General features: G+C 37.7%; 1 protein-coding gene across 1 annotated transcript in view; it reads left to right on the top strand.

Annotated features, from left to right (window-relative positions):
* Nucleotides 1-26,332, top strand: part of glis1b (GLIS family zinc finger 1b) — a 107,212-nt gene that overhangs the window by 24,014 nt on the left and 56,866 nt on the right. The window contains exons 3-4 of the mRNA XM_073819262.1: nt 14,625-14,814; nt 16,995-18,207. Coding sequence (XP_073675363.1) covers nt 14,625-14,814; nt 16,995-18,207 — 1,403 coding nt within the window. The remainder of the gene's footprint in view (nt 1-14,624; nt 14,815-16,994; nt 18,208-26,332) is intronic.

The following is a 26,332-nucleotide window of genomic DNA, read 5'->3' as shown; positions in this document are numbered from 1 at the left end:
GTTCAAACATGGCCCGTTTCTCTTGTCTCAAAGCTTATAACTACAAATATATTTTTTCTGTATAAGTTGCACACATGCAGACACGCAAAACAGAAACGACTTAATGCAACCCATACAGTTTCAGAGGTCCCAAAGTTCTTGTGTTTTTACAGAGCCCCAAAGAGCCGTCAAGATCCTATAAAAGCCAGAACAGCAGCCTGTGATGAGGAACCTTGAGTCTTAATGTTAAAGCTGTACGTTTTTACAGCACAAGACACAGGAATGTACCGCAGCATCGGGCTACTGACACATTTACATTGTAATCAGCCCCAGTATTTCACACTCTATAGATTCCAGTGGGCCTGATGTCAAATCGTTTCCAGTAACCTCATCCTGAACGTAGACCGTAAAACCAGAACTCTATTTGTGAACCCGTTTCTTACTACTGTTGGTTGTAAAACAAGTTTGTTCTTGTTCTGTTTTCACACTGCATTATTTTTAAGGGGACATGGCATGACGTAGTTCTTCTAAGACAATAGACAGAACAAGAATTGAACAGAACAATAGAAAATCATTTTAGCTGACTGAGAGCTCTTTGAATTATGGAACCTTGTTTTCTCGACAGAATGAAATGATCAAAAAGGGAATATATGTTTTATATCACATAAAAGCTTTTTATATCACAAATCTGACTTCTTCCTTGCAATTCTGAGGAAAAAAGCAAAAACTGAATTGCAAAATATAAACTTTTTTTTTCTTGCAGTTAATTTTTTTTTTATTGCCACAGAATAAAAAATGAAAAAGGTAGCTGCTAGTTTTTATCTCACAATTCTGACTTTATACTGTATCTCTTGATTCTGACTTTTTCCTTGCAATAGGCGAAAAAAAAACTGAATTGTAAAATATAAACTGAGAATTCTTATGTTTTTCTTGCAATACCCAGTTTACATCTTGAAATTTTGAGTTTATTTTGGAATTATGACTTTACACAAAAATTTTACATTGTGTTGTATTAAAATTTATCTTACAATTCTGACTTTTTTCTTGCAATTGCGAGTTTATGTCTCACAATTCTGACTTTATATCTCGCGATTCTGACTTTTTCCTTGCATTCTGAGGAAAAAAATGAATTTGAAGATTTAAGATTATGGCTTTTTTCCCACAAAAAATCTACATTTCGCAATTACAAGTTTTTTCTTTGAATTCTGAGATTACATATCGCAATTCAGTTTTTTTTTGTTTCGCCACAGAATAAAAAATAAAAAAGGTATTTAGCAAATTTTATCTTACAGTTCTGACACTTTCCTTGCAATTGTGAATTTATATCTAACAATTCTGACTTTATTTGTGATTCTGAACTTTTCCTCCTAATTCTGATTAAATCAGAATCACAATTCTGTATTTATATTTTGGAATTATGACTTTTTTCACAAAAATTCTACATTTCCCAATTACAACTTTTTTCTTTGACTTCCGAGAATACATCTCGCAATTCACCAAATTTTATCTTACAATTCTGACTTTTTCCTCACAATTCTGAGGAGGAAAAAACTGAATTGCAACATATAAACCCAGAATTCTGACTTTTTTCACAATTCAGTTTTGTTTTGTTTTTGCCACAGAATAAAAAATAATAAAGGGTAACTGTCGCTTTTTATCTTACAATTTGGATTTTATATCTCATAATTCTGACTTTATATCTTGTGATTCTGACTTTTTTTCTCGTAATTCTGAGGGGGAAAAAGTTGCATCTCGCAATTCTGCGTTTATATTTCGCAATTATGACTTTTTTCCACAAAAATTCTACATTTCGCAACTTTTTCTTTGAATTGTGAGATTACATCTCACAATTCAGTTTTTTTGTTTGTTCCTGCCACAGAAAAAAAAAATAATAAAGGGTAACTGTCATTTTTTTATTTTACAATTTGGATATTTCTCCTGCAATTGTGAATTTATATCTCACAATTCTGACTTTATATCTTGTGATTCTGACTTGTTTTCTCGTAATTCTGAGGGGAAAAAAGTTGCATCTCGCAATTCTGCGTTTATATTTCGCAATTATGACTTTTTTCCACAAAAATTCTACATTTTGCAACTTTTTCTTTGAATTCTGAGATTACATCTTACAATTCAGTTTTTTTTTTTTTATTCCTGCCACAGAATAAAAAATAATAAAGGGTAACTGTCACTTTTTATCTTACAATTTGGATATTTCTCTCGCAATTGCGAGTTTATATCTTACAATTCTGACTTTATATCTCACGATTCTGACTTTTTTTTTTGTAATTCTAAGGGGTATTAAAAATTAATTGCAAGATATGAATTCAGACTTTTTTTTCTTGCAATTGAGTATATATTTTGGAATTATGGCTTTTTTCAGAAAAATTACAAATCTTTTTCTGAGATTACATCTCGCAATTTTTTTGTTACTGCCACAGAATTAAAAAAAAAAGGTAGCTGTCATTTTTTACCTCACAATTCTGATGTTTTCCTTGCAAGTCTGAGGAAAAAGAAACAGAATTGCGAGATATAAACTCAGAATTCTGACTTTTTTCTTGCAATTCCGAGTTTTCTTCTTGCAATTCTGAGTTTATATTTTGAAATTATGCATATTTTGTCACAAAAATTCTATATTTGGCAAAAAAGTTTTTTTTCCTGCCACAGAATACAAATAAAAAGGATGACTTGCACTCATCTTACAATTTTGACCTTTCTCCTGCAATTGTGAGTTTATATCTCACAATTCTGACATTATATCTGATTCTGGCTTTTCCCTCACAATTCTAAGGAAAAAGAAAATGGAATCTCACAGTGTTTCACAATTCAGTTTATATCTTGTGATTCAGACTTTTTTTCCCACAACTCAGAATTGTGAGATATAAAGTCAGTATTGTGAGCAATTACCTTTTTTTTTTTTTTTATTTTGGTGCCATGGTGGAATATTAAAACCATGTCTCATCAGACTCTAAACCTGGCCTCCACAAGGCTTTAGCTCTGAAAACAAGTCCACATTTCAACGTTGATCATCCTTACTTCGGCAAAACGACACATTAATATGGGTGTCAGATGATGCTGACCAGGTCTGACATTTTTTGATGATCATAATCAAGATGAAGATAGTCATCATAATGGCAGCATTGAAGATGACTGTTGATTTTGAAAAAGAAGACCCGAATGCTGATGGCTTTGGAAAGTTTTAAAGTCATTTAGGTGGCAGGCGCTGCATTGTATCTCATTTGATCTGATGAGAGCGTATCCATTACAAACCGAAAAGCTAAAGCCATGAACCCCATCTCTGGCACAATGGGCACCACCAAAACTCTGCCAGGTTCTCCAGCACCACCCTGACCCAGCCTCACCCGCGGCTTACTGGAAACCGAAGCGATGGTGGTCCAGATCCACCCACGTCAGTCCACAGAGGACAGACTCACAGGCTCCTCCAGTGACAGCCAGTCACCAGCAGGTGGTGACATGCCCAAGTGGAACCCAGTAATTACAATAAATGTATGGAAGAACATCAACAACTGATCATGACGTCTGGAAGCACATCAAGACGTTTGTCACTGGCCTGATCACAATCTTTTGCATTGTTTTGCTAGGTGCGGTTGTCTGTATGTGCACGGCCGATACAGTTTTGAAATGGCCGTGTAATGCTTTAATCACTGCGAGGCTTGATTTATAAGCTTCTCTTGTCCAAGCGTGCGGTTTAGTCATTGAACCGTAGGAGTAGTGCAGGCAGTGTTTTGTGTTTGTTTGTGTTCAGTAGTCTGCGGTCAGTTCGGACTGTTTTAGGAGCCGAGGCTATTATGAAATCACTGGCCAGCTGCATCTGTCCCTCTCACGAGCAAACCATTCTTCTTCTTTTGTTTGATGAAGCGTTCTGTAGATATAATGTTACTGCAGATCTTTAAACTTATTACTTATAACCTAATTTTGTCTGTGCAACTGAAAGTAAAACACTTTCATGTGGCTGCAAAAAAGAAAATTGTTGCTGGGCTGTAAATAGCTCACCCACAAATAAAAATTCTGGTATTATTTACTCAACGTCCGTGATGTTCCAAACCCATAAGCTATTTTTTGTCAATGGAGCTCTTTTACATACAGCAAGTAATGACAAAAAGGACAAATAAACTACTTTTAAATTTTATTAAACTTTCATGGTGCTTTTATTGTATTGTTTTTTAATTGGAACTTGATAGACATTGTCAATATAAACGGTGTCCCACATAAAAAAAAGCTGTGAGACTAAGTAAATTATTATTTTTTGTATTTCTACTAAATTTACTTTTAGTACCTTTTTTCAAGCGTTTTCACCTAACAATTAATAATCATTCTAAATAATGTTATTCATTTAGTTGTTAATTGATATACTATTAAAGTGTTTTATTAATATTTTAAATCAGTTTTCATTTTCTTTTTTCATAATTTTGTCTATTTTATTAGTTTTGTTAAATATTATTATTTCAGTTTTAGTCTTAGTTATTTTGGTACTAACTAAACAACCTAATTTTGTCTGTGCAACTGAAAGTAAAACCTTTCATGTGGTTGCAAAAAAAAAATCTTTGCAGACAAATACAAATTCTGGTATTGTTTACTCAGCGTCCTTGTTCTTTTTTTGCAAAAGAACTGCGTGAACCAAAAAAAAGGAATAATTCACTACAAAAAGCTACTTTTATTATATTTCATGGACATAAATTGTCATTTATGAACTCTTCGACAGAAAAAAATACATGAAACTGAGTAAAGTATGACAGAATATTATTATTATTATCTACTTTTTGTACTTTTCTTATAAGTTTTTCACCTAAAAATGAATTTATAAAAATGTATTCTACATAATATTATTTTAGTATCATTGATATGTATAATTTATATACTATAATATACACTATAATAGTTTTTTATTAATATTTTAAATCAGTTTTAATTTTTTTAAATTTAATAATAATTAAAATTAATAAAATAATTAATTATATTATAATAATATATAATTAAATATATAATATATAATTAAATAATTAATAAAATAATTTTTTTTGTAATTTTGTTATTTTTATTAGTTTTCTTTTTTAAAACATATCTACATGAGTTTCATTAATTTTTATTTCAGTTGCAGTCTTAGTTATTTTAGTACTTCAACTTAAACTAAACAGCAACGAGCTGAAATATGGGACCCTGGACCACATAACCATTAGATTTTGATTTAATGAATAAATAAGCTTTCCATTGATGTATGGTTTGTTAGGATAGGACAGTAATTGGTCGAGAGACACCTGTTTAAAAAAATGGAATCTGAGGACACACACACACACAAAAAAAATTGCCTTTGAAGTTGTCCAAATGAAGTACTAATAAAAGTTTTGATATATTTGCAGTAGAAAATTTACAAAATATCTTCATGGAACATGATCTTTACTTAATATCCTAATGATTTTTGGCATAAAAGAAATTAGATAATTTTGACCCACACAATGTATTGTTGGCTGTTGCTACAAATAGAACTGTACTGATGACTGGTTTTGTGGTCCAGGGTCACATATACTACGTTGAATTTTTTTAGATTTATTTTCAGTTAACATTTATTTAATTTCAACTAAGTAAATGTTTTTTTATGGTTTTAGTTTTAGTTAACAATAATAACCCTGAGACAAAAGCAAAATCATATTATGATCATTAAATTCTTTCCTTTTGTGTATCTTGTTTCCTTTGACATGAAAAACTGGCTAAAGAATATATTTTTTTCTAAAAGTTACATTTTTGTCTTTAAAAGTGAAACACAAACCAACATTTATCTTCATACAGAAACTGCCATAACAAACCAATTTCATCCTCATAAAAAACCTGATCTGGTAGTACCAATAATCCAGCAAGGAAAGAAAGTAATTTCAGTCCCTCATAATTTAATCAAGTTTTTTCCCTCACTGCCCTTGCAGGGCCAGGCACCTGTTTAAGGGAACCTTTCCCAAGACTTTGTTATTTTTCATTTTGTTGTACCCTCAGGTTTTCAATCAAACCTTCATTACTAAGCAAACAAATAAGTTCCGGGTCTGTGTGGAGACACAAGTATAGACATGAGTTATGAGATTTAAACATGGAAAAGGCTCTCATCCATAATATACAACATCTGCACAGGACACTGCAGTCGTGTTGAGATGCGCAAGAGAATCCAGTATAAGCTGACTGCTTAGGAGTCTGCTGACCTGGTTTAAGGAAGAAAAAGAGGGCAGTGCTTTAAATTTGTTCTTTATCACATTTATCGAAGGTTGCAAAGTGGTTTGCTTCCCCAAGCCTTGAAGGGTCAGTCCACCCCAAAATGAACATTTTGTCACTAATTACTTACCCCCATGTCGTTCCAAACACGTAAAAGCTTTGTTCGTCTTCGGAACACAAATTAAGATATTTTTGATGTATTCTGACAGCTCTCTGACCCTCCCACAGACAGCAATGTAATTAATACAACCAATGTCCAGAAACGTAGCAAGGAGATCAGTAAAATAATCCATGTGACATCAGGAGTTCAACCGTAATTTTACGAAGCTGTAAGAATACTTTTTGCATGCAAAGAAAACAAAAATAATGACCACAATCCGTCTCTTCTGCGTCTCTCTAGCGGAGCGTATCCATTGAACACAAACAACGTACAGTGTTCTCTGTCAGCTGCATCACACCCCTGCTGAAAAAAACAACTGCTAAAACCAGCCTAGGCTGGTATTAGCTGTTTAATTTCAGCAGGATGTCTATGGGAGGGTTAGAGTGCTGTCAGAATGCAACAAAAATTTCTTAATTTGTGTTCCGAAGACGATCAAAGCTTTTACGAGTTTGGATCGGCATGGGGGTAAGTGATTAACATCTAAATTTTCATTTTGGGGTGAAGTAACCCTTTAAAGGTGCAATGTGTAATAATTAAGAGGATCTCTAGACAGAAATGCAATATAGTATACATAACTATGTTTTCAGGGATGTATAAAGACCTTACTTAATGAACCATAATGTTATTATTACCTTAGAAATATCAGTTTATATCTACATACACCGCGGGTCCCCTCACATGGAAGTCGCCGTATTGTTTCTACAGTAGCCCTAAACGGACAAACTGCTCTACAGATCGCGTTTCATCACTGTTGTTCTAGCCGGAAAAACACTGACACAATGATGAACAAGTAACTGTAATATTCACAATAACATTGTTTTATTGAATTATTAAGTAAATATAATTACTTAATTTACGTTTTAAAAGAAACCTCATTACTCTTTGCTGTCTAAAACGACGACATCTTAATCCCGTGTGGGCCACCGTAGCTTCTGTAAAGGGAGGGGTGAGCGGTGGACGGGAGCCGTTGGTTGCAATTCACAACCTTACCACTAGATGCCGCAAAAATCTACACACTGCACCTTTAATAATGTCATAATGATATACAGTCAAACCAAAAATTATTCAGACACTGAAAAAAACAGCTAAAACCAGCATAGGCTGGTTGGCTGGTCATAGCTGGTTTAAGCTGGAAGTAGCTGGTTTTAGCTCGTCTCCCAGCCTGGCTAGGCTGGTTGTTGCTGGCATTTCCAGCTGGTTTACTAGTCTGACCAGTTAAGAAAGTGGCCAAAACCCCTCTAAGGCCTGCTGACCAGCTATGACCAGCTAAAACCAGCCAAACAGCTTAGGCTGGTTTTATCTGTTTTTTCAGCAGGAGATATTTTTTTTTAAATATTTTTTTACTTTTGGGAGCAGGACACTATAGTTCATTTATTGTGAGGATTGCAAAAAAGTAAACTGTGACATAGTATACCCAAAAAGTCTTCATACAGTGGACTACCAGTAAAATTGATAAAAATTTGATTTGACACTTTATTTTGTTACATTCCTTTCTGTCACAGATATCTGACATTATCAAGATAAATTTGTTCTGATACTGTTTAACTCTCGAGTTCTTGTCATATTTTATTACCATTTTTAAACTATAGTGAATAAACTGTGATGATGTGAGAAATGTTGAAGGTGTCTGAATAAATTTTGGTTTGACTGTAAGTCTATAGGATTTTTCTTTTTTTATGGTCCACCAGGTGGAACTGCATGCCAGATCCCTTAGAAAACGATTAAAGCTTCATTTTCTCAACCAGCCACATGATTTGAGGTATAACAGGTGTAAACGTTTAATCCCTAACCCCAAGTATCAGCACTAGTAATAGTTATGCCCACCTTAGCTAGCCACACTAACGAGTTAATAAGCCAAAGAGCAGCGAATGTAAGAGGAAGACAGCATCAGAGACTTCTGATGGTTATTAACTGTTTAAGTGTGGATGCTATGATTTATGGTGCCAAAGTGGCCTGAGCAGAAATGTCACAGTGCATTTCCAGACGCATCTATCTTGTGGTTTTGGCAGCTTGTTGTTCTGTAAGCTTACATGTTTGACGTGCATTAGAGCTGATACACACATACGTGTACTGGCACACATGCGCATATGCGCAGCCCTCTCCCATCCTCTCTCTGAAGCCCTGTCTTGTTCTGCCGTATTCCTGCGTCTTCAGACATCTGCTTTCCATTGCCAGCATCTCTGAAGACTTGAAAACATTAAATGCTGGCACAAGCTCGGTCTCACTCCAGCACTTAATACTGCACTTAGGTGACTTGAAAGGCAGGAGGCGAGAATTGTAGAAAATGAAGTGTCACCGAAATAAAAAATCGCCTAAGATTACCACCAATTACATTTAATAATGGCTGACCCATCTGCTGATCAGATGCAGGGAGTCCCCGTGGTCCAGTTGTGGGTATAGGGAGCTTGCAACTACTGTATGTTACTGTAACAGAGTGATTCAAAGTAGTTTTTCATTATAGTAATTTTGATTTTAGACATCAGTATGGACATTTGGCCTAGAGCTAGTAATAATAAAATTGTTTATCAAACAAAATGCCCACAAAAAATTTATAAAATCAAAGGCTGGGTGTGTTTACATGTGCAACAATACCCTGATAACTATGATATGTTTACATGACATTTTAAATCAGTTTTTTTCTCCAGTTCTGACATCAGACATTTATGGAAGAATGGGATCATTAATAGTTATGCCCCCAACATTTGCATATACCAGAAACAAGTGAGGACAATAGCGAAAATGGCAGATCATGGAAAAAAAATTTATGTTCCAGGCTGTTTAGGGGATGTAATGTTCAAGGATGGGTTGGTGTCTGTACTCAGAAAGGCACTGAAAACAAATAATGTGTTCTAATAAAATAACGCGAGCCACTAAAGGGACATTGTTAGCTTCTTGCTAGCAGCAGCCTGATACATTACAGTGCATAAGATTTCACTTACCACATAAACAGAGATGTTTCCTTCCTGCTGTGTGAGCTACTGAAATGAGCCACACTGTGAAACAGCCAATCAGAGCAGAGCTCATCATTATTATTCATGAGCCTTCCAAAGAAGGTAATAACAGACCATTTAATTCTAGGGACAAATCCTTGGGTTGTAAATGGACATGTAAAACCTTTTCTGAAGAATTTTTTGCCCTTACCTAAGCCATATAACTTCTATGTAGATATCAGAGAACAACTGGCACCTTTAAAGGTTGTATCAGCGATTTCTAGCCTGAAACATAAAGTGTCAAATTCAGCTGACCTTTCATCACGATCCGCTCACTGCCTGCCCCATAAATTGTCTGTGAAAAAAACGCGTCTTTCTGGTCAGCCTAGGGTCCGAGATATGCCAAAAAAACAATCGGCACAACCAACCTTTCCACACAAAAACAAACAGTGTTCCAACCAATCAGCGTCAGGGGTTTGGTGTTGTGGACTTTCGCTCCGCCTCCCTCACATCCCTGCACCAGTAGGAAAGTCCACAACACTAAACCCCTGACGCTGATTGGTTGGAACACTGTTTGTTTATCTGTGGAATAGTTGATAGCGCCGATTCTTTTTTTGGCATATCTCGGACCCTAGGCTGACCAGAGAGACGCGTTTTTTTCACAGACAATTTATGGGGCAGGCAGCGAGCGGATCGTGAAGAAAGGTCAGCTGAAATTGACACTTTATGTTTTAGGCTACAAATCGCTTATACAACCTTTAAGTTAGAATTGTGAAATAAAAACTTGCAATTCCGATAATATATCAATCTTTTTTCCCCCTCAGAATTGGACTTTATAACTCGCAATTGCGAGTTTATGTAACAAAGTTCTGAGAAGAATAGTATTGCGAGATACTAACTTTTTTCTTGACGAGAAAAAAGTCAGAGTAGCGAAATATAAACTTGAAATTGCAAGAAAAAAAGTCAGAATTGTGAGATGAATGAGAGAAATGAACTTGGAATTACGAGAAAAAAGTCAGAATTGCTAGGGGAAAATGTAAAAATTATGAGTTTATATCTCAGAATTCCGAGAAGAAAAGTCAGAATTGGAAGATGTAAATTTGGAATTGCGAGAAAAAAATCTAAATTGTAAGCTACAAACTCACATTTGCGAGAAAAAAGTCAGAATTGTGAGGAAAAAAAACTGTGAGTTTATATCTTAGAATTCTGAGAAGAAAAGTCAGCATTGGAAGATGTAAACCTGCAATTGTGAGAAAAATGACAGAATTGCGCGATATAAACTTGAAATTATGGGGGGGGGGGGGGGGTTGCAATATACAAACTCACACTTTGGAGAGAAAGTAATAATTGCAAGTTTATATCTCAGAATTCTAAGAAAAAAGTCAGAATTGTGAGATAAAAAGTTTTGAAAAGACATGCACTTAAAAAAAAAAAAAGAAATCTCAAAGGTTATTTTCTACTGTTCTGGTGTTTTCTGCTTAACTTTTGTATGGAAACCATGGTTCAAAGAATAAAATTGATTTGAAATATTTAACTTTTGTGTCATTTTTTAAATGTCTTTACTTTCATATTTGCTGAATAAAATGACTACTTTCTTTGAAAAAAAGACCCTAAACTTAAATTGTGTAAAACAGTAAAATTATAGTCAGGCAAAAAGACAAAAAAAAAAAAGATTTATTATAATTTATTTAATCATTCATTCATTTATTCCTCACTTGATAAAATACTTTTTCAGGTTACTTACACTTTGTTTGGATAAAATTGGTAAAAAAGATTGTGTAAACACAGTTAGTGAAATTTATCACTATTATTGCATGACAAATTGACAGTTTTGTACATTCATATAAAAAATGGGATTAATTTCCAATTTCTTGTTATTAGTTCCCCCGAATATTTTATTAGTATGAAAGCAACTGACAGATGAATTTTCACCAAATAAAGTGGCACTTGATTAGAAGCAGAGACTTCGACTTAACAACAAAATATATGGGAAGTGTTTTTCTTCTTTTTAAAAGTTGACAAGTCTGACTAAGATAGATATGTTGCATGGAAGCATTTGCTATGAAAAACAGCTTTGTTATTTGCTCAAAGTCTAAAAGCCTTTTTCTTTGGTACATGTGAAACGAGGATGACAATGGAAGTGTTTTTCTTCCCTCAGCTCTCTTCTCCTCTGTGATTGTGTTCTTGTTTTTGTGAATGAGGCCAGCACATCAGTCTGGTCTTCATCACGGAGCATTGCTTTGCCCTCAGGCGTTATTGGCACGGCACGGCAGTGATCTCACACCCAAGATTGTCATTCCTTAATGGCTTCTGAATGCTTGCAAACCTGCTCCCTCCTTTACCCTCGCTTACATTTGGTCAAGGATCAGAGATCTTTTGGAGAAACATCCTCCCTGCGTTCTGACTGTCCTCCAGGTATAGATGAGAGCCAATGTGCTCTTCATCCTTTTAGGAAATTTAGCATTGTGGCAGATGCAGTTTTGAGTCTGGCCTTCACAGTGAAACCCTTAAACAATACTTTATAATACAAAAAAAAAAACATCAGTTCAATCATGCATCTGATGATACCAATGTTCGGTTGTGGGTTCCACTGCTGTCTCTTTCATTTTTTTTTCACATTTTCTCTTTGTCCCAGCTTTCACAACTGGAGCTTTCACAGACTCCCACCTTCTGACCAAAACCAAGTGCAATACCCAAAAGTGAATTACCATTGCAAATTCAATATAAATCCAATCTAGCATACTGTCCAAGTTTCCAAATGTGGAGGAGCTTCTCTTATGCAGCCTTGCCGTGACTAATTCTGTTAATGTAACAAAGCATTGTATCTTTAAACCTCTCCCATAATTCTCTGTATAGAGCAAGGCTTTTAATGCAAACTTGGATCAGAATTGATGTAACTTGGCAGCACGTTTTTGGAGCTGGACAATAATACATTAAAAGAAGCATATGGAGTGTGAAGTATTCTGATTCTGAGCCATCTGCCTCATCTTCTGCAGGTTCGATATGCAGATTTCTGTTGCAAAAGAGGGACAGTCATCTAAACTCCAGCAAATGCATTTCATCTGCTATTCATGACTTGTTCTCAAAAGTGGCTCAAAGATTCTACTGTTGTTGTTTTTTTTTGGGGGGGGGGGGGGGGCATATTTGTGTCTTCTGTTCTTCATGGTTGCTTAAAAAGCTGTTTTGGGGGTTAAAGGGTCCTAGCTAAAGCACTAACAGCAAAATGTTTTCACAAGCTGCCTCTTGTGGCAAGAATTGCATCCCAGATATGATATTGAGCAATTTTGAAAATCTGTAAAACAGATTTGTGTTGAAAATTCCTGTGGCTTCTGGCTATATTCTCTCTGCACCTCACATCAGCAGTATAGTTTACCTCTTGACTTTGTGGCATTCGAAGACGTCTTGTGAAACCGATTATCAGTGTCACATACAGGAATTGAGCCTAAAATAAGTTAAAAGTATATCATTTCTATTTGAGCTCACAGCAAAGTAGCACGCTAAGGGACGCAAGAACAGGAGGACGTAATTAAAAGAATGTTAGTTTTAGTGTGAAACAAACTATTCCAACGTCATTGACAAACCTCTCAATCCTCTCCAGATGAAGCAAGAAAGCCCTGGCTTTAGCTCAGCGAGCAGTGATGTTATACACAAACACAGTTTGACATTCCAACTGTGGGATTTCTAAGCCAAGAAAAAATGATCCAAGATTTAATAAACAACCATTATTGTTCTTTGAAAACTAGAATGGATGTGAAAAAGTGTGTTTCTTCTGTTTATAGAGCTGAGTGGATCCAGCATGTGCTTTACAGGACCTGCGTGTCTTGTGACCTTCCTCTCCATCGTTTCTTTTTCTCTTTCTCTCGTTTCTTCTCACCTCTCAACACTCCATTCTTTGTTTTCCTCACATTTTTTTGCTTTACACCAATTACTTGTCACCTTTTTATTTTGTGTACATGGAATCAATATCTTAGCGAACCTCCTTTGTTTTTGGTTTGGCTTTATCCACATGTTTAGATGCTGGTTTTGATCATTGACTCCATTGGGTGTTGCATTATTAATATCATCATTGTGAGCAAATTAAATTTCTTAAATTGAGTTAGTAAAAACATGAAAGATGCGGTCACCCACACTGGACTCAAAAAGAGTGTCAGCTTTCCTTCTGGACATATTTTCAAACACTATGAATCATATTTATCTTTATTTTGATTACGTTTGCAAAACTCAGTTCAAGAGTTCACCTTGTTTAATGAAACTGAGTGTATCTCACTAACCAAGCAAACATGGTATATTGATGTGAGTTGAAAATATTGGCCAATTGAACGTTCGCAAACAGCTTGACTGACAGGTGATCTGACCAATCATAACGCCAAATCCGCCATTCTGTCCGACAAACAAATCAGACAGGACAGTAGATTAACTTTGGTGGACTTAAACTTGAAATAAAATATGTTGACGTTCATTCATGTTGATTTCGTGCTTTAAAGGAATAGTTCACCCAAAAATTAAAATTTGATGTTTATCTGCTTACCCCCCAGGGCATCCAAGATGTAGGTGACTTTGTTTCTTCAGTAGAACACAAACGAAGATTTTTAACTCAAACCGTTGCAGTCTGTCAGTCATATAATGGCAGTAAATGGGATCCACGGGTTTGAGAGTCAAAAAAACATACATAGACAAAACCAAATTGAACCTTGCGGCTTGTGACTCTTAACACATGTTAACACCACTCTAATGTCCAACTGTCTTGAGCGTGTTCACAACAGCCGGCGCGTGGCGAAGAGCAAGCAACCATAACTCAATCAGGCTCAAAAGTTGGGAGTCAGTAAAAAGTCAAACACTCCCGGATGAGTTCACGCAAGCAAATGTAATCTTTTAGTTTTTAATCGGTGACAACAATCAGGATAAGCACAAATAATTACCATTTTGAGTAGCCGTCATACCCACAATCTCTCTGTGTAAACAATGAGTGACGTATATGGCTACTATGCCAGATCGCAATGACGCATCATGCGCCGGCCAGTTGGACATTGTAAAAAAGGAGGTAAAAAATGATATAAATACTGTTCAGTTTCTTGGACAGACCGATTGTTTTGTGTGTTAAGTTCTCAATGTATCGTCACGAGCCGCAGGGTTTAATTGACTGCAGTTTCCTCTTTGTTTCGCGATGTATTTTTCACTGTGTGAGAGCATGAGAGAGCAGCATTGTTTGTCGGACATAGCAATGGTAACTAAGGAGGGTGGGTTTTTTGCGAAGGGTCAATTAGAATGGAGTGTTCCAGAAAGCAGTGCGATGGGTTTAAAAGATTGTTAATATACCTATTGTTTTTTCCACCTGTTTCCACCAGTGAATGGAGGATGTATCTCATTCTGTTCAGAGAAGGAGAACGCTTCTGAGCTGACAGGAGAAGAAGGCACCTTGCTGCGCTGTGGACAGAACCTGCCAGTTCAGCCTGGAGCCCAGTACCACCACAGCAGCCATTGTGAACAGCCCACACAGAACCTTCACCTGCAGGAAAGCCCCCACCGAAACACCAGGTGAGACTACCAGCACAACACTTGAACTGATAAACAAGAACAGGTGCTCCCTGAGAACTTACTTTTATGTCTGAAAACATAACTGAATGTGCAGAAGATTCTAAAGACATGGATTTCTACTTCAAATAAATGCTATTCTTTTGAACTTTCTATTCATCAAAGAATCCTGAAATATCATAGTTTCAGCATATTAAAATGATTTCTGTTGGATATTGTGATACAGAAGACTGTGATAATGGCTGCTGAAAATATAGCTTAGCCGTCATAGAAATTACATTTAAATTAAATAAAATGTTAAAATAGAAAATAGTAATTTTAAATAGTAATGGTATTTCAGAATATTATTGTTTTTACTGTTTTTAATTTTTGATCAAATAAATCAGGAGCGACTCATGAGCAAAAAAAAACCGTAGTACCATTATTGAGAAAAACAAACAAACAAACAAACAAACAAACAAACAAACAAGTATTTTCTTTTTGTTCTCCAAGACGTCCAAGATTAGTAGTTCATGTGAGTGATAGTATGACAGAAAAGGACACCATTAAACACATTGTCCAAAATATGAAGTTGTATCCACCTTATTTTTCCCATAAAAGCGAGCATGGCCATTTGTAAATTTAATGTGTCTGTCTTCTGGTTTCATCCGTGACCAGCTATTTTTAGCTGTTAAAAACAACTCGTTTTGCTGCTTGACATTGCAAACTGGTGTGGCTCACCGTATAATTTTACCGCATTATCTTAATTATGAACAAAGTGGTTTGTAGTGCAAACAGTTTTGCCGTTTATTGCACTTTGTTATTCTTCACGTTATTTCCCTATGGCGGCTTATGTACCAGAAGTCTCACACATTACCAGAAAACACCTTACTTCCACATTTAAATATTAAGATGGACATTAGGATTTAATAAAGTGTATGTGATGCATTTAAGTTTGCAATTTATAGTCCTGCTAATTACATTTTAAATGTAAACACATATCTGCATCTTAATGTAGGTTGTTTTGTAAAGCCTAACGTAGTGCAGAACAAGTCAAACAAGTTAGTCAAACACTGCAGTACTGATGGCGCTTCTTGGCTGCGTTTGTTTTTTTAAACGGCTAGGAAAAGAGACTGTCGTCGGTTTCTGTTGGCTTCTGTTAAGCCGCAGTACAGTTGAAACCCATCGTTTCAGCAAGGGATGCAATCCAAAGTGCTTTCACTCAAACATGCTGTCCAACTCTCCCAATATTGTCGCTGAATGTCACTGCTTCAGCCAAACAGGAAGTGGCGAGCCTGAATGGAGCGACTCATGACAAACTTGAGGCTTCGGCTCAGCCAGTGCGCTAGCATTAGCGGTTTCCCGCACCAAGTGAAAAGGGGACTTAGACAAAATCTTTCATAGGCTGCTGGGACAGAGAGCCCTTCTCACATCATCCCAGAGCTTTGCGCACAAATCCATAATAAGCAAACTGACAGGAATTATTATGTGGAAGATCACAGCGACGCACTGGGAAATATGACCCACGTTCAAGAGGGGGGGCAAAGATTCCCACTATAATGGGGAGTATTGTAAACACAGAGCGTTTAGAGGCCCACCATTATACCACCAAAACCAGGTGACTTCGATTTAGCTCACATGTAGGCTTCAGTTAACTCCTATTGTGTCATCAAAGCCTGTCATAGGCCGAGTATGACAGCCTGCCGGTATTCATCTCTCTCTTTTCTTATTTTTAAATACCCATTCATAACTATAGTTCAGGCTAAATTTCCTGCATCATTTATTCATGGAATTGCTCAGGAGCATTTGTGGTGGATCTAACCGGTGTTTAAAGTACACCGCAGTGGAAACCCATCCAATGGCTGTTTCCTGAGAGAGAGGGGAACTTAAAAAGTCGCTTCTGATCAGCACAAACCAAACATTATAACCTAATAAGATTCCATAAGGGTTTGCAAAATGAATCTCCAATCGTGCAGCTTTCGGTCAAACAGTGTCAGCGTTAACAGAGATGTTTGAGAGTGCAGATTTGCCAGGACCAGAGCACAGAGCTTGTCTGTTCCTGTGGTGTCTGACAGTGCAGAGTTGGCAGCGCTTTGAGAAGCCCTGGCCTTTATCTTTCAACAGGCCGGGCTGCTAATAGCGTGCATATTCTTTCTGCCTAAACGCTCCTCATATTCCTCTGGGTGTGTTTCATTCTCCCGCAGGTCTGCTGGCTTTCAGACGGATCTCAGCTCGTCATCTCTGTCTGGTGGCGTCAATGGGTGTCATGCGTTGCCGGCGTACCCCATCAAACAGGAGGGCTACAAGCTGGGATCGGCCCTGGCCGACTTTTCCGGTGGGATGGGAGCAGGACGAAGGGAATTGGACCATCCGAGCAGTGTTGGTGGCGGCGGCGGCGAAGGTAACTTAGCAACCGTTCTGTCCTTGTCAGCAATGGCGGTGACTGTGTATCCATTTAATAATGAAGATGGCTCCTCCCCGCTGGCTTTGTCCCCGAACTCGCGTCACTCAGCAAGGCCGAATGCGAGCGGACTGAAGAGACGCTGCCTCTCGGTGGCCTCCCAGTCAGCTTCGGAGGGAATCGATATTGCCGCGAACATCTGCTCCTCCCAGATGTCCTGCGTTAACGGCCTGCGCACCAATTCGTCGTCGCCTACTGCCACCACATTCTCCCACAAGCCTCTCCCCACACCCAGCCCTCAGCTGCCGTCACCGTCCACCTCGTCCTGCCTCCTACCCCTGTCCTCTTCGTCCTCGACCTCCTCGGTGTCATCGGTGGAGCATTGCGAGGACGTAGGCTCCATGCAGCCGGGGCCCGGCGTGGGTAGCAGCGACGGGCTTGGACTTCTCATACAGCCCGGTGCTGTGCTGGACGGCTGTGCGGCGACTCTGAAACAGGAACCGGTGGATGAGTTCTCTCCAAGTGAGGAGGAGCTCTTTCAGCATCACTATCACCATCTGACGAGCCGCGGAAGCCACTGTGGTGGGCATTCCCACCATCACCACCACCACCAAACAGGCCCCCCACGGCCACCCATGCCCCCTCCCTATCACCTGCACCACTACATGGGCTCCGGCCCAGGAGCTTTACTGCATCTTCAGAGCCAGCAGCAGTCTCCACCCTCAGGCCTTCTGGCACAACCCAAACCCACAGGCCTGGGCGAACAGCAGGTGGGCGACAGGGAGGATGTATTTAGCGATAAGCAGGTATGCCGTTGGATTGACTGCAGCGCGGCGTATGAGCAGCAGGAGGAGCTGGTTAGGCATATCGAGAAGGTCCACATCGATCAGCGCAAGGGCGAGGACTTCACCTGCTTTTGGGCCGGATGCGTACGACGCTACAAACCCTTCAACGCCCGCTACAAGTTGCTCATCCACATGAGGGTTCACTCTGGAGAGAAACCTAACAAATGCATGGTGAGTGTCCACAGATTTTAGCTGGCTGTCAAAGGCGCAGCAGTTCCTCGTACTGAAATTCATAGAGGTGATTATAGCTGGCAGCTGAAATGGCCTTGAAAATGCATAAGCAGTATTTTGGGGTGAATTATTATTGTTGGAATCCTCACTGACTTAAATTTGAGTGGAAAGTTGGGGAAACCAAACGCCAGTATAATCAGTTTTAATTAAGCAGGTCAGCTTTAAAATCAATTTTAGGTATGTATTATCAACAGAGGACAAATAACTCTTTCGTTAAGCTTTATTAAACCAAATTTCTTTCTAAAAGGCCTGCAAACGTTTTTTACAGATCCATTACTTTTAGATTTTACGTCTGTCTTATTCAAGGAATGGATTTAGAAGTACTCTCCAAGCTTCATTTTTTCTAACAGGTTTCAAGAGACCACCTATGCCTATTTTCCTCAGCACTTTTTTTTTCACAACCATATCGCATGGCATGAGAAATTATGATTTCAACTGAAAGTGCAGCTAACTTTTCCACTGACGGGTTTGGGTATTTAATTGAACCTGTAGTCTAGCTATATAAATAGTGTTGTGGTGAAACCCAAGACATCCAGGTAAAACTCTCCGATTCCACAAGTCAACACACTAATCAATGTCAAAGTGCCTTTTCTAACATTCTCAGCTCAAGTGGAAAAATGGCTGAGGCCCCACCAATGCGTAAGTCCAAATACACAATTAGTCCACAATTTGTGTAGGGTGAAACTCTGTTTATTTTCTTAAGATCTCTTTCTCTCTCTCTGTCTTTCTGTCTTTTTCTTTTTAAAAAATCGAAATGATTGAGATCTAAAAAAAAAAAAACCTTACACATCTGTTTAACATAACCAAACAATGCGTGCACTTGATCCCTTTAAATAGGAGGTTTAAACGTTTAGTCGTCCCACAAGTATTAAGCGAATTGGCTCTTTATCCAAACTAAACACTTGGAAAAATGTAGTAGTCTGTACGAAAGGAGCCGCAGAGGAGATGACTAGCAAAATTCCCCTCTATTGCTCAATCGGAGAATGTTGGATTTCTTGTCAGATATATTCAATTTCATATACAAGATTCGGTCCAAAAATCCTTTTATTTTACAGATACTTTAACAGCTTGTTTTGAAGTCGGTCTGTTCCTCTAAATCCCGGGATACCTTTTTGTATCCAAATTATCTGTTTAGCCGTGTCACTAGAAGACAGCTGTACACTAGTATGTGAAGTATGTTACAAGAGTAGCATTTAGTAGTTCCGTTGAGGTTATTAATGACAAGTTTTGTTTATTCTTGAGAGGATGTTGGTTTACTCTGAGCTCACAGCAGCTGGACTGACAGATGTAATTAGATCATGTAAATTCCTACAAAACCGTGCAACTACATTTACGGCATTGCTGCGCACTCTGTGGCATAAACTTGGTAGTTCTGGAAATCTTTTTTGTGACTCGTTGCTCTTGTTGTTGTAAATATGTGTTTCAGTATTATTGTTTTTTTGTAGCATAATCAAAAAGCTATAACAGTGCTATAGGGGATCTGTTCTTACTCTCAAAACTTTGCCCGGAGTATGTGGCAAGAGCCCTTGTGTCACAACCTGTCAGAACAAACAAACACTCATTTTTATTCATGGCGATGCTAAGCAGATGCTAAGATAGGAACAAACCCATGTATTGTTGTAAAATGGCTGGACATTGTCTTTGGATGTTGTGAGGGCCTCTCACTGAGTCAACCCTGTCCAAGTTCGCTCTCTGTTTTCAGGCAGCCCGGTGGCCTGGGCAATTAACAGAAAAGGTAAATTTAAGTCAAACATCAAAGCATTTAGTGGATCATTAAACAATTCCCAACTGGCATTATGTGTCCCCTAAGATAAAAATCTCAATTTTATTTTTGTTTTGTGTTTCAGAAATTGCGAAATTGCAACATAGGACTTTCAAATATTAATGAAATAAGAGGTGGTCTATGTGAACTGCATACATATCTGATTATAATTGAAGAACTTTTAGAATTATTAATAACACACAATTAATTTTTTAACTGAAATATAAAACCAACTGGAAACAGCCATTAACGGAAGCCAAATATTCTAAAGACAAACGCAAAGAGGAGGAAATACTGTAGCAGGTAGAGCAAATTGGAGGCTTATATGAGTATATATATATATATATAAGGGGAACTGACTGTCTTCAGAAAAGTTTAGATGGTATTTTCTTTTTTTATCTAACCTCCTCCATATAATGCACATTAATGTAGTTATCTATAAGCTAGTGTGTTTCAAAACAATGACAAAATTCCCATTTACAAGATATAAGCACTCAAAACTTACAGTCTCTAACTTCCGCCAATATGGCTGAATATTTTGATGACATCACCCTTCACTTCAGCTTCTCATCAAACTTTTTGTCCAATCAAATGCTCTCTAGAATCCGAAGCACCCCCTGCACTATAAATAGATGCTGAAGCTGCTCATATGTATGCAAGTATGTTCATAGAATTCGTATTTTCTGTATGATGAATGGCACTAAGTGCACTATATAGGCAGTAGGGAATGATTCAGACAGTGTAAATATGCTTACCATTAAGGCAAAAGAAGTCTGGTTTCACGCTGTCACATGAACCACCACAGCATGCACAGTCTGCTTTGGTCCAAAGACACGATAGCATGGAGCGGATCATATGCACGAATCAGCGCAGACCCAGCTGTGATATAAACAAAACACTATCGGCTATTTTAAAAAAGGGGGCGGGACTGCTTGATAAGTCCCACCCTGTCTTCCAATTTCAGTTTAAATTACATCAAAACATCAGGGTTCCCATGTATCATAGATTTTCTGGAATATCATGGAATTTTAAAAGGTCTATTCCAGACATTGAAAGTCAGGGAATTTTATATTTATTTTGTCGAAGTCATGGAATATCAGGGATTTTTGTTTGTTGCTTTAATTTTTTTGTTTCTGTTTATCAAAATGTAGAGTGGGAACCCTGAAACATAATATAACGCTGCATGTTTCAAAGCACTTTAGTGGACCTTTAAAAGCACAGCATGCTTTGATTACAGCTGCAACCAAAGAAAACGCTGTATTGCTGTTGTTCCATAAGTGCCACCTGCTGTCAGAGAGTAAATTTGCGTTCTCATTCAGCATTCTGCTGTTTTTGTTTCGTGCAGATGTTTTATGTAGCTTAATTTCTCAAAGCTAAGGTCAGACCATTCTGTTTTTACTTCAAATTTTGAAATTGAAATTTACATCAAAAACTGGTCATTCTACATATAGCCTGTTTGTTTGGATTGTGATTCAAATGCAGCGGTTCAGTAACTGTTTAATGCATTCTAAATCATATAAAGCCACAGTCAGGAAAAAAAACATTATAAACCTGAAACAACATGAATTCTAAAATCCTAAAAAACTATTTTTTGGTCAAACTGTCCAGCACTAATACTATTGCAATTATGCATGCATTCAGTACCTTGTAATCATCGGCGAAAAAATATTTAATTTATTCATTTGTTCAAAATATTATTCATATTTATTAAAACAGCATTTATTTATTTCACAAACTGGATGAGTGCACATACTTGACTAGCTGACCCTGCTCAGGTTCTGATCTGTTTTCATTTTTCCTCCGAATCGATGCCTTCCTGTGACCTCCGCAGGAAGCAGTTTTTTTCTGAAACATGTTGCATTTGTGGCCCTCGCGCAATATACAAAGACATTTTGGTATTCCAGCTATTTGTGCAGAGGAAACCGATGAGACGTTTTGATTTAGAAGCAAATGCTTTAGAAAACCCAGCTAATCCCTTTATTATCTTTCCAACTGCAGATTCCTCAGAGAGCGCACGAGGCACGATTCCCCTGCATCCAAACATAACACTCGCTCATTCCTCTCTCTCTCTTTCTCTTTCTCTTTCTCTCCCTTGCTTTGTCTTTTCTCCCAGCTGTGCTGCATTTCATTTGTATCATGCAGCGCCTTGGCAGGAAAAAGTCATTATCACAAACATAGGACGGGGTTCTGACTCTCTGCTTTGTCACCGTCCATACCTGGACGTGGTTTTATGCCCCGGCACGTAAAAACACAGCTACATCTGCAATCACTGAGCTCGGCAGACCTCTTAAAACCGCTTCGCAGAGTTTGAGAGGCTCTTTTCGGTTCACCCTGTCCAATTAAAAAGGGCCGCGGGCTGTTTTGTGGTTTTCGGACAGCAGAGGGAGAAGGCATCTAAAAGGAAACAACATAATCTCACTGCAATATCCTGTTGTGTTTCATGGCTAATTCAAGTGTTGTTTTAGTATATTGGTTTTTTGCCCTTCTCGTCTGCATTAATATTAAAAATTTATCCCGCGACTGCTGCCCCGACACTGTCCCAGGGCTCTTATACGTCAATGCTGTACTGGACTCAACTCTGGATTTGTCTTTCAGATCACCTATCCCAGCAACTCATAAAATGCATGTAAATATTCATCAAATATCTTTTCATAATGCTTCTGTTACTTATCCTGTTGATCATGTTTGATGAGCAAATCCATGTTATAACGTTGGATGTTAACGATTGTTTCTTTATTGCATTTCCCCTGGAATGTATCGGTTTATTTCATTAATATCTTGGCTTTGGTTTAGCGTGCCTGCAGTCGTCTTGAGGCTTTCTTGCCATTTTCTGCAGTTTGTGCCTGCTGTGACAGGTTAAGAATATGGGCTGTGCTGTTCTGTATTTTAGTTGGTTAGTGTGTGTTTACTACTGTACTAAACGGTCACTGAGTTCTCATAGCCATAATAACACTCTGTATTAATTCCTCCGACCTTTTAGATTTTACTGCTTTGGCTTTTCCTGCGTCGTCTGTGCTGACATTCACTCAGACATATGTCTGATGCAAAAATGTCTTTTGTGTGTTTTGGAACCGAACTGTATGTTCACTGACTTCTGTTTTGCATTATTTTGTCTTTTCAAGTAAAAAAGTTTAAAGTTTAAAATATTAATCAGGGGTTGGAAACCTTTTCAACATGTCATTCTATATTTTATAATTGTGACTGGACCACAAAACCAGTCTTAAGTAGCACAGGTATAGTTGTCAAAATTATAGATTTTTCTTTTATGCCAAAAATTATTACGATATCAAGTAAAGATCATGTTCTATAAAGATATTTTGTGAGTGTCCTACTGTAAATATATTAAAACCTAATTTTTGATTAGTAATATGCATGGTAAAGAACTTCATTTGGACAACTTTAAAGGCAATTTTCTCAATATTTAGATTTTTTGCACCCTCAGATATTCAAATAGTTGTATCTCGGTCAAATATTGTCCTATCCTAACAATTTATTCAGCTTTCAGACAATGCAAATACTCTTATTTACCCTTATGACTGGTTTTGTGGTCCAGGGTCACAATTATTTAGAAATGTATTCATAAAAGTATTTGTAAGTATTTTTTAATCATTATTATTGCTCATTTGCCAAATATTACATCTTCAAAAGTGACCCCTTTTTTAACATTTCTCATTTGTGAAATATTCAGTTTACAAGATCACAAGGGCAGGGTGTGCAAGTTCACTTCAGTTTGAATATGTGACTTAATTTTTAATGAAGCAGTAAATGTTTCTGAGAAGCACACACCCGTTTGCTTGCATTTCTCATCTTTGTCGTCGTCACCATCACCACCAGACAGCTGGCCATTGAACATTTGGCCCACAAATGAATGTTTTTATTTTTAAATGACATGTTGTAATGTTAACGGATATTAGGATTTAACTTCCTAAACCACACCTTTCTTCTTACCTCATCAAAATTAAATGCGGAGCCACCCTTACGGCGCATTCGTTTCAAAGTTTGAACATACAGGCCTTTGCTTGAAGGAAAATTGGCTTAAACAACCTGCTGGAAAAAACATAGATCATGGAATTTCCTTTTTCCCCCCTTTGGTAGTGTGAAACCGGCAAACGTATATATAAAGATTTATTAGACCGATTTTTGGACAGGCATTCAGAATTCTCCAGCAGCAGCCAGGCCAGACTTTTGCCAAAATGGCGTGTTTTGTAGTAAATGGAGGCTTTTGTAAGCAATCGACACAGATGCTGGAGATGAAACGGCTTGCGCCATTAGCTAATTAAAACGCCCGGCCTGTGCATGAGCTGACTTTTTCCTCTGAATGCACCGGCGAAACCGGAGCCGCCTGAGTTCTGCCCCAGCAAAGGCAGAAAGTGGCGTTGATACTAATGTGGATGTACTAGAATGAGCTGCTGACATTAGGGCCCTGTCTACTCAACTTAGCAGCTGCCAACTCTCTAAGCCCCATTATGCTAGCAGGTAGCGACAGTTACCTGCACTGAAGCTGCAGGACTCAAGGACTGTTTCCTATCTGTTTCCACTCCATTTGCCAAAGCTTTGCATTCTGGGTGAATTGCTTTTAAACAGTGGCTCGGGGAGATTGTTCTGTTCGGGATATTTAATGGGAAGGTGGAGTGAGTGATCATTGTGCATATGAGTTTTCAGAAACGTCATAAATCTCTCTCGAATCCAAGTTTCCAGATGGTACTGCCGAAGAATGCACACGGTCAGAATCGTTTTTACAATTACGGCTCATAATTTGCAACCTTCAACTCTCTAATGTTTCATCACATGAAAGTTACGGTTGAATTATATCTTTAATTTCAAGATCAACAAATCCGCCTCTTTTTTTTGCTCGCTGTCAGATCCAATCTGCGACTCGATTGTCCTCCCGTCATGCTAATAGCTAGGCAACGGAGACCATATGTGATACATATATTAGCATGATGAAACCGCTGGCATAAAATGTCTGAGATTTGTCAGGAGACTGGTGTTTTGGCAATGGAATGAAAGGCCTGGGAATTGATGGATCGTGCTTGTTTTCCTTGTCAAATACGCCAGGCCAAGTTCTTGTCAAGCCGTAAAAGGTTTCCAGTCATTCTGTATAGTAATGCAATCCAGTCACTCCTCTTCTTCTCTCTATTCCTGTCTGACATTCTGCCACTTAAGCATTCTTAATAGCTACTTAACCCATAATCATTGTCAAAGATCTAGTAGCTCTTTTTTTCCCTTTATTTTTATGGGATGCGTTCACCTCAGCCAATTCACCTGATGGCTGTAGGGCTTTACGTGCGCATAACCAGGTATCAAAGAATTATATATCCATAGCATGTTTTGTGCTAATTACATTTGTCTGGAATGCTATATTTTGAGTAAGTAATTTCCTCACATTTAATTATATACCTGAAATGTGAGACTGATGGCTACATTATTGTAGCATTGTGTCATATCTGTACCAAATCCAAGCGCTTAATCGGTTTAACCCTGCGAGTGGGGCGTATCGTCTGCTAATACACTGAGGGGACTAAATAAAGCTAATGGTCAAAATTTCCTCAGGCTTTTTGAGCAATAGATCCTGCTAGATGCAGTACTTGTATGTCTTTCTATGCAGGTTGAATGGGCCTAATTTAGTCCCATCATGCTAATGGAGAAAGAGGCTTGTCTTTCTTTAGTCATCTTATAATAGACTTTCCAGCTTATTAGTAAAAGTTAATTTGAAACAATCTCCATTAACTGAATATTTGCTCAAATATTGACTGAGAGAGTCTGAATTACTACTACATGAAAAGGTTGTGTTGACTGAACTTGAATTTATTATTAAATATTTTAGTGCACTTTCTTGGTTTATTATTGCGCAATGTTGTGGAAATCAGTGTTGTTTTCGTCAACGATGACGATGATGAAATCATTTCGTTGACGCCACTTTTTTTCATGACGATAACGAGACGATGACGAGATAAAAATGGCTCGTTGATGACTAAAACATGACGAGACGTGTGTGAGTTTTCGTTGACGAGACGAGAACAGACGAAAATGTTAGTGGGTGGTCCGTCAGGCATTTAAAATGCATGACATTTCTGCTTATTGTGCATGCCAATTAAAACCGAAAAATATCTGCCGCTATAGCAAGCCGTTTTAGCATTAAATACTCTTTGCCATACTACTATGACAAGCCGTTTTAGCATTCCATCCTTGTTTGTCTTTTATGTTTTAAAACATTCCTTCATTATTGTAATTATTGGTAAAAATAGTCGATCCGGAAGCTCACATTGTGTTGAACTATAGATCTGCTATTTTCAGAACTTA

Source organism: Garra rufa, chromosome 15 (assembly GCF_049309525.1).
Source record: "Garra rufa chromosome 15, GarRuf1.0, whole genome shotgun sequence".
Taxonomy (NCBI): Eukaryota; Metazoa; Chordata; class Actinopteri; order Cypriniformes; family Cyprinidae; genus Garra; species Garra rufa.
Note: the sequence above shows the minus strand (reverse complement) of the source record. Positions and strands in the feature narration are given on the sequence as shown.